At 56.9% G+C, this 15,744-nt stretch overlaps 1 protein-coding gene across 3 annotated transcripts in view; it reads left to right on the top strand.

Moving 5' to 3' along the window:
* The window catches only part of STK40 (serine/threonine kinase 40), a 40,602-nt gene that overhangs the window by 17,352 nt on the left and 7,506 nt on the right, over positions 1-15,744 (top strand). For 2 of the 3 annotated variants that reach the window (XM_004740773.3, XM_004740772.3), the window contains exons 2-7: positions 3,884-4,003; positions 5,822-5,907; positions 6,281-6,424; positions 8,447-8,674; positions 9,538-9,590; positions 15,149-15,264. In XM_004740773.3, the coding sequence (XP_004740830.1) occupies positions 3,892-4,003; positions 5,822-5,907; positions 6,281-6,424; positions 8,447-8,674; positions 9,538-9,590; positions 15,149-15,264 (739 nt within the window). In that variant the 5' untranslated portion in view covers positions 3,884-3,891. The remainder of the gene's footprint in view (positions 1-3,883; positions 4,004-5,821; positions 5,908-6,280; positions 6,425-8,446; positions 8,675-9,537; positions 9,591-15,148; positions 15,265-15,744) is intronic. The other variant, XM_045064204.1, reaches the window with a different exon arrangement.

Here is a 15,744-nt window from a genome sequence, read left to right as displayed (position 1 = left end):
ATGGGACCATCAGTGGCCATTTGCAGGTGTGTCTCTGGAAGGGGACCCATCAGGATGATTGGGGGGGGGGCACATCCTCCCTGTGCCTCCGCAGGGGGTGGGAGACAGGAGGGTCCGAACTCGGAGGTTTGTCTTTGCTGACCCCTCTAGCGAGCCTGAGGCAGCTTCCTATTTTCTGGGCCTCCTCTTCACACCGCTTCCTTTGCTCCGCCAGCCCTGGGTGGCAGGAATGGATGTTCAGGAAGGGAAACAGCCTTGCTCCCGCTTCCCCTGCCAGCATCTTTTCCCTCTCCCTGCCCGTCTGCTCCCATCCTTCTGTCAGCCTGCATTTTGGAGCAGTTCCCAAGCCATGTGCTTGAGCTGAATCTTGAGTGGGGTGGGTGGGGTCAGGCTGAGCCCCCTCATTGTCTGTGCGGCAGCTGCTCCCGACAAACTGTTGTCTAGACCGTGCCTGCGCGGAGGCGTCCCGGCAGCGTCTACGCAGATGCAGATACGGTGGCGCCTCCGTGGTGCTCTCCAGGGAACCAGCCAGAGAGGGGGGCTTCGTGCTGCAGGGAAGATGGCGACTGAGGCTAGCATGGAAGCAAGGCCAGCTTACGCTGGGGCGGGAGCAGCTCCCGCACAGGGCTGCTGACCCCGTGACAACCATCACCACCAACTGGGGGGGAGGTGTCCAGCCATTCCCAGAGAATCTGTGGGACCAGGAGTTGGGGGTGCAGTGGTTTCATACACACACGTAGTTTTTTTTTTCCTTGTGGAATTTTTAGTCTAGTGGTGGGGAAAGACAGTAAACGTATAAACACACACATAAGGATGCCTGGCAGTGGTTAAGCATCTGCCTTTGGCTCAGGTCATGATCCCAGGGTCCTGGGATTGAGCCCTACATCAGGCGCCTTGCCCAGTAGGGATCCTGCTTCTGTCTCTTGTTCTCCCTGCTTGTGCTCGCTCTCCTGCACGTGCGTGCTCTCGCTCTCTCTCTCTCTCTGACAAATAAATAAAATCTTAAAAAACACACACACACAAAAATACATGCATAATCACAAGATATGGAAAGTGCTATGAATGGAAATTCCATGATAGAGTAACTGGGACCCAGTGATGGAGGAGATACCAGGGAAGGCTTCTCTGAGGAGGTGGTATTTTTATTTATTTATTTATTTGACAGAGAGAGGCACAGGGAGAGAGAGAACACAAGCAGAGGGAGAGGGAGAAGCAGGCTTCCCACTGAGCAGGGAACCCATGCGAGGTTTGATCCCAGGACACTGGGATCATGACCTGAGCTGAAGGCAGAAGCCTAATGACCGAGCCACCCAGGCGCCCCTCTGAGGAAGTGATACTTAAATTGAGAAGGATGTATAGAAGTTAGGCAAAAAGTGGAAACGCTGCTCCAGACACATTATTGCCCAGCTTTTTAAGACTTTATTAGAAGCAGTTTCATTCTTCCCTGCTTTTGTGTGAATGACTTTGAATCTGTTTCCGCCATAAGCCTCTTTGGCAGAAGACATGGCCGAGCCTGACTGTGGCTTCTGCTCCATCTGGGGCCTGTCAAGGCCTACTGAGTTACATGATCCTGCTTACTCTCAGTGTGAAATCGTGGGTCTGTGCCTCAGTGACACAGCTCTGCAAACAAATTGGGGCTTGATGAGAGGCAGGCCTGGTAGATTGGACTAGAGGTATGCCAGGCCCTCTCCCCTGCTTTCCACTTCCTTGCCGGAGTCCCGTCTCCTGGGGTCTAGAATAAGGGCAGGAAAGGCAGCACATGAAGACTTAAGCTAACTAGCAACTATGCACCTGTCTCAGAATAGAAAGGGGGCGGCCTTCCAGGAATAACAGCCTACATAAGCATTTAAACTTTTTTTTTTTTTTAAGATTTTATTTATTTGTTTGTTTGTTTATTTGTCAGAGAGAGAGAGCGCGCGAGAGTGAGAGTGCATGTGCAGGCACAAGCAGGGGGAGCAGCAAGCAGAGGGAAAAGCAGACTCCCAGGACCCCAGGATCATGACCTGAGCTGAAGGCAGACGCTTAACTGACTGAGCCAACCAGGCGCCCCTGTTCTTACCAGAGAGACTGTGTAGATATTTCAAGTGATGCCGCAGGATACTGTCATGTAGGGATGTTACTGATTTCTTTTTTTTTATAGCTTTCCTGAGATATATTTCACCTACTGTAAGATTCACCTTCATCATGTATTTTAGGTGGGAGAAAAGGAAGCTTACAAAGTGGTACCACAATGTGGTCCAAATGTTGGTAATAATGAAACTAGAAGCGTGCTCACGTGAGCAGACAGGGAAGTCCACTCGAGTGTCAGCAGTGACTACATCTGGACGCTGAGGTTATGGGTACCTTGTGTTCTTATTTTTGCATATCTGTGTTTTCTAATGTTTCTGCAGGGAATGCAAATCCTGAATGAAGAAAAAATTATGGAAGTTTAGGGCGCAGTGTCCCCAAGCCTTTCACGGAAGGATAAAGGCTGCACTCCTAACTTGGCCCTTGTCCCTCCCTCTGGGTCACCTCTCACCCCTTGCTTCATGCTCTGTACTGTGGCAACACAAAGTCCTCGGAGCTTGTTGCTTCTGTGCCATTTCTTACCCATGTGGGTTTCTTACTCGGGTCCCTCTGCCTAGAATGACCTTGCCATTTGCCGGGCTCATCCAGTATCACCTCCGCAGGGAAGTTTTCCCTGAGCTGCCTGAGGGCCAAGGGCCCCTCCTCAGGGCTGGGCAACTGGCCCTCCTGGGCATCCCTGTGGCCCCTGCCCTCTCTACCCTCTCTCCTCGCCCCATGTCCAGGACAGTGCCTCCCTGAACTGCTAACTGTCAGCAGCTGAAAGGAGCAACTAACTCTCTTGTCTTACTTAATCCACATCCAGAGGTCATACTCTAGAGTCTGGTTCCTGGGTCCATCTTTCATCTTAACCCTGGAGGAGACAGGGGTTTCCAGGCAGATCATGACCTCCACCAGCATCCTTTCACTTGGCCCTTAAATGCACAATACATGTTTTCCTTAAAAGTAATTAAAAAAAAAAATTGAAAATAGGACAAAGAAGAGAAAGTAGATCCCTGCCATTGACAACTTTGGGTGGTTTTTTTTTTTTTTTAAGATTTTATTTATTTGACAGAGATCACAAGTAGGCAGAGAGGCAGACAGAGAGAGAGGAGGAAGCAGGCTCCCTGCTGAGCAGAGAGCCCAATGTGGGGCTCGATCCCAGGACCCTGAGATCATGACCTGAGCCAAAGGCACAGACTTTAACCCACTGAGCCACCCAGGCGCCCCAGCTTTGGGTGTTTTTCATCAGAGAGGACCTGAGAGTCAGGGGAGTTTGAGAGAGGAGATCCCCAGGGCAACCATCCTCACACGTGGTGGACATGAGAGTCCCCCAGACCCCCTCCCCACCATGCCCCAGAGGTCAGACCAGAAGGGGTGTAGGGGGGACCCAGGATTCAGCACCTCAGGCCACTTGGCTGCAGGTATTTGGGGGAAGGCCTCACTTTGGGAACAGCTGCTTCTGGGCCATCTCTCCTCTTTGTCTCTGGGGTGGTCTCTTGGGGACCCCAGTTGGCATCTGCACAAAGCCAGTGCCCTCCTCTCTGCATTTGACCAGCCCCCTTGAGGCAGGCTAGCTGCCCGCCTCCATAGCCAGTTTTTGCTGCCTGGAATGATATCCACCTTGAGCCCCTCATCAATGCCAAGGGAAGGAGCTGTGGTTCTTTGTCACCGGGAACCTTCGATGCTCCTCCAGGAGGGGGAGGAGGTGGCAGCAGCAGCAGCGGGAACAGCAGCAGCAGCTGTGTGACGCATCCTCAACTCAGACTCGCAGGCTGGGTTCGCGTGAGGAAACTCGCTGACTTGCTCAGTGAGAAGGGCTCTTCTCTGTCTTGTCTAGAGCTGAGAATGAAGCGGAGAGCATCGGACAGAGGAGCTGGGGAAACGTCAGCCAGGGCGAAGGCTCTTGGCGGTGGCATTTCCGGAAATAATGCAAAGAGAGCTGGACCATTCATCCTGGGTAAGCCTCTGACCATGGGTTGGGCCAGGGGTGTGGATGCGGGGGCAGGGGTGCGGGAGAGGGGGCAGGCACAGGCGCAATCCCACCCTGGGCTGTGCAGGGCGGAGTGCCACACCCACCACAGTGCACGTGCGGGGCCCTAGCCTTGCGGCTCTAAGCGCAGCCCCTTTGTGCAGTGGAAGATCGGATAGACCCTCAGGTCAAGCTGTACCCAGGTTGTCATTTTTGTTGTAGCCTCACCGGTCTTCCATCAGCTCCAGCTGAGAGCTAGACTGTCTCTTCCCCCAGAGCACCCCATATACCCCCCTACCCCATGCTGCACACAGGAGCCACACAAGCTGCATCAGAACCCGAGGCCCATCATCCAAGGCACTTCCTCGACCATTCTTGGAGGGCACGGTTCATTCCACAAGGTGTCTGGTATAGCCCTCCAAGTTTCTGGTAAAATCTGTACAGAGTCCTGCAGAATTGGGTGTGCCCAGTGGTCCAGAAGAGCACCAGGGCCTCTCTACGTGATGTTGGAGGCCCAACAAATTGGAGTTGCAGTGCTCGGGGTTACAGGGGTGAAGTGGGCTCTTGAGGACACTGGAGACTGGGTGTGGGTTTTGCTTTGGGGTGGTGTCTCGGGCTGTGGGCGCAGGACAGTTCCAGCCCCAGTCACTGGGCACTAGTTTCCGGAGCCTGCCGTGGGCTGGGCCTGGGCTGGATGCTGGGGTGCAGCAGTGAACAGGGCAGGCAGGTTCCTGCCCTCACAGAGCTTAACATTCTAGTTGGAAAAAGAAACAGAGTAAACAATGCACAAGATTACAAGCAGGGCAGTAAGTGCCTTGAAGTAAGTAAACAAGACGATGCAAGAGTGGGATGGGTTACAGGGATTGTATACAGGGAAGGTTCCATAGGAGGAAGTGATATTTGGGTTCTCTCCCGGGGAGAAGTTTCGACTGTATATTAGAGCAGTGACACTGTGGGTCGCCTAGGTGGCTCAGTCCTTAAGTGTCTGCCTTCAGCTCAGGTCATGATCCCAGGGTCCTCAGATCAAGCCCCACATCGGGCTCTCTAATCAGTGGGAAGCCTGCTTCTCCTCTCCCATTCCCCCGCTTGTGTTCCCTCCCTCTCTGTGTCCCTCTCTATCAAATAAATAAAATCTTAAAAAAAAAAAATGGGGGGCACCTGGGTGGCTCAGTGGGTTAAAGCCTCTGCCTTCGGCTCAGGTCATGATCCCAGGGGCCTGGGATCGAGCCCCACATCAGGCTCTCTGCTCAGCAGGGAGCCTGCTTCCTCCTCTCTCTGCCTGCCTCTCTGCCTACTTGTGATCTCTGTCTATCAAATAAACAAATACAATCTTTAAAAAAAAAAAAAAAAGGCATCAGTCAGGATGCTGGCAAAGGACGGCGAGCAGTGTCTGCAGTACAGAATTGCCCCCAAACCTGGGCTCCAACAGGGGCCAGGCAGCCACCCCAGACGACCTGGGAAACTCTCAAAGTGGTAGTTCCTCAGCCTGGAGATGCTGATTCAGAGGCTCTAGGTGGCCGCTGGGGTCTCTGCTTTTAACACCCACTCTTCGGAGGTTCCTGCACACCCCCACAGTTGAGAACCCCTCCTTTTGCAAGCCGGACCTGTAAAAGCCAGGTGTACCTCAGGCACATGCGCACGCGCTCCATTGTTGGGGGTGCCTGAGAACTCTCCACCAGGAGACTGGTGGCGGTGGGGGTTGGGGGGGGTGGCAGTTGCTCAGTAGCCATGAACTGCAGAAAGGCCACATGGTGCCACAAGAGACAGGGCTTCGGAAGAGTAAGCCCAAGGCTCTTTGTGCCGTAGGTCCCCGTCTGGGCAACTCCCCAGTGCCAAGCATTGTGCAGTGTTTGGCGAGGAAAGACGGCACAGATGACTTCTATCAGCTGAAGGTAAGTGAGGCGCCCGGGGCAGGGGAAGCTGGGGCCCCAGGGGCTGCCCTGCCAGCCGGCTCTCCCACTCTTCCCCACCTTCACACCCATACCACTTATGAACAAGAGTAGCACCGTTTCTTCCCGGGACACGGTCCGGCTCATGCCGTCTCACTCGGAGCAGGCCTGATGGCAGGAGCGCACTCAGAGCAGGACTCATGCTGCCATCCCACTGAGAAAGCCCTCGCACATCGTGTGTGCCTGTGGGAGCGCGCGTGCAGGTGCCGCGGGCCCAACTGTGAGCCCTCTGCGCCACCTGCTCCGGTCACTCTGCTTTGTAAAGTAAGGTTTGTTTTTGGGTTTTTGGTCTTTTTGTGTGTGTGCCTTCCTAAAGATCCTTACCCTTGAGGAGAGGGGGGACCAAGGAATAGAAAGCCAAGAGGAAAGGCAAGGCAAGATGCTGTTGCACACCGAGTACTCTCTGCTTTCCCTCCTCCACACGCAGGACGGCGTGGTTCACCACCACGGGCTCTTCCAGGTGAGTGACAGAGGGGCTGCCTGTCCCCCCTCCCTCCTCCCACCCCTGGCTGGCTCCTGGAGCTGCCCCCTGCTGGGGCCACATCTGTACATGGAGCAGCTTGCCCACGTGACCGCCTGGGACCCCTGCGTGCTGGGAGCGCCAGAACTTCCCGGGTGGGGTGGGCTGGAGGTCAGGCTCTGGCCTGTACCCCTGCTGTGAGGCTCGCGCCCAGTGGGAATGCCCCTTTCTTTGGAGCGCCACTTCTCTGAGAAGGGAGGAAAGCATGAAGTCATTTAAAGACACGCGGGCTCTTTCCTATTGTGTTGTGCCAGGAATTTTCTAGGCTGGGGGTGGAAGCGGGGCACGAGGAGGGCTGAGCCTTGTGGGCCACCTGTGGACCCCACAGCTGGTTGTGGTACTCATTCCTTTTGCCTGCCCAGGCATCGCAGCTTAGTTGAGCGAGTATCCCTGAGCCCCTGTGCTCAGATGTTCCGGGTCCCTTAGGGAAGGTACTCGTGAGTAGCTTGTACCCTGGAAAGAGCTCTCCTCAGGGACAAACCGAAATCGTGTCTCCAGATGAGAAGGCCAGTTTCAGAATGCCTGGGAGGCCTCCTGCTCAGGCCCCCAGCAGAGCTGCTGCAGGGCCCTCGGCTGGACGCGCTGGCCTGGGCCACTCTGGCCAGATGGACCTGGTACTCGAGAAGTGATGTGAGGCAGGGAGGCATGGAGGGTTTGGCCTGCGGCCCTGGAATCTGGTTGTTTGACCTTTGGGCAACCTACGTCCAGTCCCTACACCTCGGGTTCCTCATCTGTAAAATGGAGGTGGTAATGGACACTTGCCTCGTGAGGCGGTCAGGAGGGTGAGCAGGCGTGTATGCAGCCCAAGCTGTCCCTGTACACACTCACCGTGGTTACTTCCTCGTCTGCTTGAGTTCTTGGATAAAATAAAGGGAAGGGGCCGCTCTGCCCCATGCACCCTACCAAAGTCTTCATTCTTACATGTGCAGTTAGAGGCAACTCTGAAAGTCCCTGTTTCCCGTCCACATGAAACCAAACTGAGGGGGATCGTGAGTCTTCAGGGCTTCATCTCTGACAGCTGCCAGAGCTTGGCCCTGCTTTGTGTCCTCTGGGATGATAACACCTGGTGGTGAGAAGCATGTCCAGAGTCACCTGTGTGCCAGCCACGGCGGGCCCCTGGGGAAGAGGGAACGAGAGGCGTGGTCACGCTCGGAAGGAGGGACAGAGCTACTCAGTCCCCAGGGGTCCCCAGAGGCCAGCTTCGGTCTGCGAGGCTGACATGGAGCATTTCCCCAAGCTGGCTCATCAGTAGAGCGTGTAGCTCTCGGTTTCGGGGTTCTAAGCTCAAGCCCCACGCTGGCTGTAGAGAATGCTTAAAAAGAAAAGAAAAGAGAAAAGGAAAGAAACCATCTTTTTGGCAAGGAAAATGGGCCTGGCACTTACCACCATGCACCAGTACAGACCCACCTCCTGAGCACTGGTGCGGGCTGCCGGATTCCCTGAGCAACCTGTGAGGGAGGGTGCCAGCTCCCTTTGACCAGAGACTTGGAGAAGTGAGGTAAACTGCTCCATGGCCCACAGCCGGAGGGAGCAGGAGCTGGGGCCTGAACCCCACCTTACCCACTATTCCTTGGCTCCCTGGAGTCCGGCTTCTGCGTGAAATCAGTTGTGTCAGACACATGGAACACCTCACTTCCACCGTCTCTGACTTTGGTCACAGCTGGAGCCTCTGGGAGTGCCCCAGAGAGGGGATGTCCTGGGGCCCCAGGTCCGCTGTCTGTACCCTGGACCTGGAGGTCCCTTTGGCACTACAGGCTAAGCCCTGATCTGAACCCCTTACACTGGGATCAGAGCATGGAGCCTTTAATGGCAGCCCCGGTCCTGGCCACCCAGGCCTCAGGGTGCCGCTCGTGCAGGCTCCCACGTTGGTGTCTGTCTCTGGCTCCAGAGGAGAGTCCCTGAGCCCCAGCCCTTGACCTGTGGGCCCATAGCCAAGCCCTGGTCTGCCCCCTTGCCTCCCAGGACCGCACCTGTGAAGTCGTCGAGGACACGGAATCCAGCCGGGTGGTGAAGAAGATGAGGAAGCGCATCTGCCTCGTCCTGGATTGCCTCTGTGCACACGACTTCAGCGACAAGACCGCCGACCTCATCAACCTGCAGCACTACGTCATCAAGGAGAAGAGGCTCAGCGAGCGGGAGACCGTGGTCATCTTTTACGACGTGGTGCGTGTCGTGGAAGCCCTGCACCAGGTGAGGCTCTGCCCCTGCACCCCCACCACTCCCAAATCCCGCACCCCCGCCCCACCGCTGGTGCCTCTTCCTCTGGCCGGCATGGCCTGTGTTCTGGGTGGCTGAGAAGCCTCCTGGCCCCACTGCCACAGAAGGCCACCTTTCTTGCTTCTGCTCTGTGGAAGCGGCTCTGGGTCGTCCCCCCTCCCCGACCCCCAGCCCCCAGGCGTGCTCTGCAGCTGGAATGTCCGGAGGGAAGGTGGCTAGAGGACCCTGTGTGGCCAGTGAGGTACATGGCTGCAGGCCTCAGCCCGTGTACCTGGGGAGGCGCTGCCCAGCAGCCCAGCAGAGCCCAGTGTCCTGGCAGAGGAGACGACAGTGAGATCCCCTGGGGCAGCCATAGTCTGTCTCTGAGCTTTCCCTAGAGATGGGGTGTCAGGTACCCCAAGGTACAGTGAGGAGAACCTGGGCCTCTACCAGGCACACACCTGCCTGTGCTACTCGGTCCCCAGAGCTGTGAGAGATCGCCCCCTGACCGCAGGTGCAGGCAGATGTTAGTGTTTTTCTCAGTAGGATGTTTACTGGAGGTGGTGAGGAGTGGTTTTCCCCTTGGCTGCTGTCCAGAGAAAGCCAGAGAAACCGCCCCCAGCAGGAGAGAGACTGCCTGGGTTCACGTATTACCCCATCCCTGCCCAGGGTTGATGTGGCCTTAGAACGGTGCTCATCTGTCCTTGGCTGACAAATCAAGGCATGAGCCTAAAGAAAGGTGTCCTAGGTCTTTTTCCTGCCCCCCTCAAACTCCTGGAGAGCCCACATCTTATAGGCCAGGCCCAACCCTGCCTCCGTTCTTCGTGGTCCAAGCCACATGCCTGTTGCTTTTCCAGAAAAACATTGTGCACAGAGACCTGAAGCTTGGGAACATGGTGCTCAATAAGAGGTAAGATCCTTCTCCGTCAGGATGTGACCTTGCGGCTGGCACAGCTACATGCTGCAGCTACCCAGTGCCCCCCAGTCTCTGACCCACAACAGCCCACTTCCCCCAGGAATCCCAGGGGCTATGGGATGGGATGTCCGCTTCTGCCTCTTGCCACATGGGGATATGGTGCTTGCTTCGAAGGAAGGAGCCTTAGGGGCACCTGGGTGGCTCTGTCGGTTGAGCGTCCAACTCAATCTCGGCTCAGGTTTTGATCTCAGGGTCGTGAGTTCAAGTTCCACATTCGGCTCCTCACTGGGCATGGAGCCTACTTAGAAAAAGAGGAAGAAAAAGGAAAAAAAGAAAGGGAGTCTTTTTTTTTTTCCCTAAATTTTGGTTTTTTAAGATTTTATTTATTTATTTGACAGAAATCATAAGTAGGCAGAGAAGCAGACAGAGAGGGAGGGGGAAGCAGGATCCCTCCTGAGCAGAGTCCGATGCGGGGCTCGATCCCAGGACCCTGGGATCATGACCTGAGCTGAACTCAGAGGCTTTAACCCACTGAGCTACCCAGGCGCCCCAAGAAGGGGAGTCTTAAAGGCCACCAGCCACAAAAAGGGAGCTCAGGAAGGATTCCAGGGATCCTCCTTGGGCCATTCATTTGTTGGGTCTAGTGGGTGCTCAGTAAATGACTGTAAAAAATGGAGAAACGAGTGAAGGAATGACAGATGAGCAAAAAGAGGCCTCGTTGTAGGTCGGATTCCCAGGAAATAGACTCTGAGGTGTGTGTGCAGAAGGTTTCCTAGGAAGAGCTCTTCGGGCAAAGGGCAAGATTGGACAGAGGGAGAAGTCGAGCTGTGGTACAGTCAAGGCGGGGCCTCAGCCTGGAAAACTCGAGAGCCAGGGGGCCCTCAGATGTCCCAGCCGAGGCAGGGGGGGCGCATGGCCCTGGATGCCCACTGTGACCAGCCTCAGAATACAGCCTGTGCCCAGGACAAGGTGGGCTAGCCATAGCTGGGGCAGCTTCCTTTGGCTCAGGGGCTTTCTGGAAAAGGATGCAGCTACGAACAGTCAGAAGCCATCACTCTCTGCAGCAGGGAAAAGGTGCCTCGATCTTAGAAGGAGTCTGGGCAGCTCACACTAGCACCCTTGGTCCATCAGTGGCGGGGAGAGATCACTCAAGGCCCGGGCCACAAGCTGTCACCCTCCTGTCCAGGTGGAGAGGCTCCAGCCTCATAGGGGTCCAACAGGTCTGCTGCCTCTCCTGCCCTCGCTCGACCTCTCACCTCCAGGTGTTGAAGTGGATCAGGGGGCTCACAAATGGCAAGCACCTGGTCACCCACTCAGGAGGGGACCTGCTGTCCCTGGGAAATGGCTGGAGCCACAGCAGTCACAGGAGGAAAAGCTGCAGGGAGATAGGCCCCTGGGGAAGGGCATGGGTGGACCAGATCTCCCCCGCCCCCAATGCCATGGGGAGGTCACCGCCCTTCTGCCGCCACCACCCAGCCCTGATGCCACAGACGGACAGTTTCCTGACATCACCGTGCAATGGGCCACCAACCCAAGAGCACTGGCTGGGGGCCCCGGGAGGAGGACAGAGACTCTGGCCATCTGAGTCAGTTCCCTAAAGGATGAATAAAGTCTGGCCAGCTAGAGAAAGTGAAGCCATGAAAACCTGACCCTGTCATGCTCCTCAGGGAGGAGGGAAGAGAGCCAAAGTTCCAGAGCTGCTGGAACCTCTGACGGGTCGAGTCAGAGGGCTGGAGAAGCTTGGGGGTCACCTGGATCACAGCCCGGCACGGCCTCTGCATTCCCCGCGAGACGATGGGAGTTCGTTTGATCATGTTTTGGTTGGTTGACTGATCCGTGTAGTGAGAGGCTGCTGTGGTAACAGGCAGTTCTCCGAGCTTCCGTATCCTCACCTGTGGAAGTGCAGGTAGTTAAGCCTCCCTGCAGAGACGGGCCTGAGGCGTGGAACTGTCTCCCGGGACTGGGCCCAGCATAAGTGCACCCCATACTCGACAGGCCGTGGCTCTCTTCCCCGGGAGATGAGGCCTGCTGGGGGTTGAGTGGCTGCTGAGGGCGCCCGTGGTGAGTGCAGGAGGGCCCTGGCCCCAGCCCGGAGAGCATGTGGTCTTCCGCAGCCTCCCTGTCCTGGTCTTCTGTGGGACGCTGGCCTAGTACCGTCCTGCTCTGGACGGCAGGCTCGCTGCGCACACAAAGGGGCATATCTTTGAGACCACCTAAGTGCATCTGGCTGCGGAGCCCATGTCCTCTGCGGCCTTCCCTGCACTGGCTCTCTGTGGCCCAGGGGTGCCCATGGGAGCGCACATGTGGGCTCCTGCACTGCCAGCCACAGAAGTGTTCCAGGCCTCTGTGCATCCTTGGAGGGTCTGCTCCCAGCTCCTGCTCCCCCCAACTTTACCAAGCCACTTTTGTCACAGGAATGTAGTTGGAAAGCCCAGCCTCTCTTGAGTACCGGTCGTGGGGCTATACCAGCTCCTCCCTGTGTGTGTCTGTCTGTCTGTATGTGCGTGTGCGCCCCTGTATGTTTTCCTCAGACTGAGGAGCCCCAGGGCCTCCCTCGGACCCTTTGTCTTGGCTGCATTGCCTCTCATCTGATGATGCCCTTTTTGGGGTTTTGGGACCGATGGTGGTTCTGGCCAGCTCTCTCGCTTGACTCATGGTGCTCCGGGAGGGGGCAGTGTGCCGCGGTGCCCAGCACCGAGGGGCCAAGTACGAACACCACACCCTGCATCGTGGTGTCTACAGGCACACCCCTCCCTTCCCGCTCGCACCTGGGCAGAGTCAGAAGGCTGACCTGGAGGAGATCCAGCCCCCGCCGGGCTGGGCCCTGACTCCAGCTGCAGAGTCCTTAGGAGGCCGCCTCTGTCCCTCGCAGAACTGAGTGGCCCCAGGGGAGGAAGCAGGGAGAAGTGTTTGCGGGGCGGCTGTCATGAGTTCACCCCGCTTGGGAGAAAAGGCAAGGGTTGAAACCTGAAATACCCTTTTGGGGTTATATGAGGTCTGCCGTGGGTTCTTTCTCCTTCCTCCTTTCTTTTTGGGTAAGCAAGTTGCACACCAAGTTCCTAGAAAAGGAGAAAAACGCAGGCAGCCCAAAGGGCCATAACTGAAGAGTGACTCAGGCCCAGCGGATCCTGCTGACGCAGAACTGCCTCCCTTCACCCCACTGCCCTTGCTGCCGGAATGAGCCTGGGGGGGGGGGCGGTCTGGGGCTCCCAGGGAGCTGGGTACCACCCACCAACTTGGGTGGTAGTGGCAGGGCAGGGGCGCACGGCCAAGCTTCGGGAGGTCTCGGGGCTGACCATGTGGTTTCCTGTGGGATAGCCTCCAGGATCCTCGGCAGTGTGGGCCAGCTCGTCCCTGCCGCCCGCCGCCCAGCCACACACAGTGTCCTAGAGCCCCCCAGCCCAGCCCGGGTCCAGCTGGCCTGCTTGCTCCGGGGCCCATGGCCACAGCATGGCTCCCCTCACATGCTGCCTCAGATGGGGTCTTTTCTGGGCTCTCCCATTACCAGCCCTAGCCAGCTGTGCCCACCATCTGAGGAGGAGAGGCTAACCCAAGACAGCCGTTAGCAGTTAGTTCCTAGTTGCCAGGCCCCCGGCTCGTTGCCTTCCGCGGGGTTGTCTTCTTGTCACTTTCTTACACAGTCCTGGGAACTGGGTGCTAATATACTCCGTTTGACAGATGAGGAAACAGATTTAATAAGAGATTAAATGAGGCTCTGGAATTCCGCAGGAGCTGTGACCGACAGCCTCTGCCAGCCCTTAGCTATCTCGGGGAATTCTGCTGGCATAGGGCTTGGTACAAAACAAAGGTTAGTTTGTCCTCTGCATTCCGGGTCACACAGCCATGGAATGGCGGAGCTGGGCCTGGGACCTGGAAATCCAACTCCTGAGCCCCCCGGACCCTGCCCTGAGCGGTCTTCTCCCAGTGTCTCGTGCCTCAGGGCACCCGTGCAAGACACACCACCAGCCATGGCAGCCATCTGAGGTGGGGGACGGACCGTGGACCTTGGGGATGCACAGTCCCACATTCAGGGCTGTGGCATGGCGGCTCAGAGCTGGAGCGATCCACTTCTGACATGGTTTCCTTGGCCAGACCCTTTGCCTGCACTTTCAGACCCTAGCTGCCCTGGGGGCCACCAGGCAGATTTCTGTGGCATCTGACAGGGCAGGCCTGTATGCAAAGAGAGAGTTGAGGTTTCCATTTGGAATGCAGAGGACAAACTAACCTTTGTTTTGTACCAAGCCCTTTGCCAGCAGAATTCCCCGAGATAGCTAAGGGCTCGCAGAGCCTGTCGGTCACAGCTCCTGGGGAATTCCACACTCAGCCCCATACACCCTGTACCTCAGAGAGCCGACCCCCTCTTCACCCTGGAGGTTCAGCCAGTGAGAGGCAGCGGGAGGCCGCTCACCGGGCTGTCCTTCCTGCCATCCCCCTGCTTCTCTGCCCAGCCAGCTGACAAGGAGCAGGGCGGGTGACCCCTGCCCTCTGTGGGTAGAGAGGCACCCTGCCTCACTGGCTCTCCCCGATGAGGCCTCTTGGAGGGGCCTGCCTACCCCCACCGCCCAGGTGTGGAGTAATGTGTCTTCCTTTTGTGCACACTGTGAGCTTCCTTAAAGGATCCAAACCCTAAGCCGCTCTCACCCATGACTCTCAGATGAGGGAGGCTGTGGTTTTCCAGGTCAAAGGAGAGTCTGAAACACAAGACAAGGGCTGAGTTAGCTTTGCTGGAACTGAAGAGAAATTCGGGGGCCGGGCACTGCGAGTGCCCCTGACAGTACCGGTCAGTGTCCGTCCAGAGCGCAGGCTCTGGGGTCAGGTAGACCCTGACTTCGGTCCTGCTCACCAGCTGCAGGACCCTGAGCGAGTTCCTTCATTTCTCTGTTTACTTCCTCATCACCTTCACTGCATCACCTGGGAAACTGGGGCAGGGAGGAAGCCTCCCTCCTAGGCTTTCGTGAGGGGCGAATGTAAATAGTCCACATCAGACCCATAAGCCACGGGCTGCACCTGTTAAGTCTCTGTGAGCATTCATTTTTTTGTACTATTTGGGATGCTGATTGACAGTGATCACGGTGATGACCATATGGATCGACCGAGGGGGACAAAAGTGGCCCCCATAGATGGACTTCAGAGCCCTGCCGAACTTCCTTTTCACTCTGTGTAAATGAGGGAGCCAAACCAGATCTCGTCATTCCAGATGTTGATGTTCTATGAGATGGTTTGTCATCCTGAGTCCTAAGCCTTAGCCCCGAGGCTCAGCCCAGATGGCAGTTGCCGGGGAGCCCCTCTGGAGCACTCCCTGGGTCATAGTCACTCAGTTCTCGGAGCCCACGTGCTGAGGGGACAGCGGAGCAGGTGGCAAGCAAGGGGGCACGGCCAGCATCAGCGCCCTTGATGGCACCGTTCATGCAGCCACGGGGGAAGGCAGCAGAGCCCGGGGAGCAGAAAAGGATGTGGGTGTGATTCCTTTGCTCCCTGGGCAGGAGCGAGGGCAGCTGGGTGCCCATGGGTACAGACACAACGTTTGTTCATGCTCTGTCCCCTGCTCCCAGGACGCATCGGATAACCATCACCAACTTCTGCCTCGGGAAGCATCTCGTGAGCGAGGGGGACCTGCTGAAGGACCAGAGAGGGAGCCCTGCCTACATCAGCCCAGACGTGCTCAGCGGTATGTGCGTAGTGCCAGTCAGCGGGCCCCAAGGGCGATGTCCTGCTGGGCTTCACAGAGGCTCCTTCCTTCAGCAGAGCGTGTCCTGGGGTAGGGGGAGCCCTGGCCTAGGTGCTGGGGCTGTGGGGCCGTCTGTGTACAGAATATGGGGTCACGTGGAGAGGAAGATGGGGATCCTCACCCCAGTGCTGGGTTAATGACTCTGAGATTATTTCTGTGAGTGTGAACGATGGGCACTTGAAGGACTTGCCTGAGGAAGTGACCTTTGAGCTGTGATTGCCAGGACAGATAAGGACTGGAGGGGGAGTGACTGGGCCAAGGCCGCACAGCCAGCTGTGGCTGCTGCTCAGACTGGGAGCCTGGTTCAAGGTGGGGCCGGAGAGGTGGGCAGCGGCCAGACTAGCAAGGCCTGAGGGAAGCCCCGGGGAGAATGTCATCACTTGTTTCAAGTGCGAGAGGAAGCCCTGAGCAGGTCTTCAC

Source organism: Mustela putorius, unplaced genomic scaffold (genome assembly GCF_011764305.1).
Source record: "Mustela putorius furo isolate JIRA1106 unplaced genomic scaffold, ASM1176430v1.1 tig00003853_pilon_pilon_pilon, whole genome shotgun sequence".
In the NCBI taxonomy this organism is placed as follows: domain Eukaryota; kingdom Metazoa; phylum Chordata; class Mammalia; order Carnivora; family Mustelidae; genus Mustela; species Mustela putorius.
This window is presented reverse-complemented; position numbering and strand designations above follow the sequence as displayed.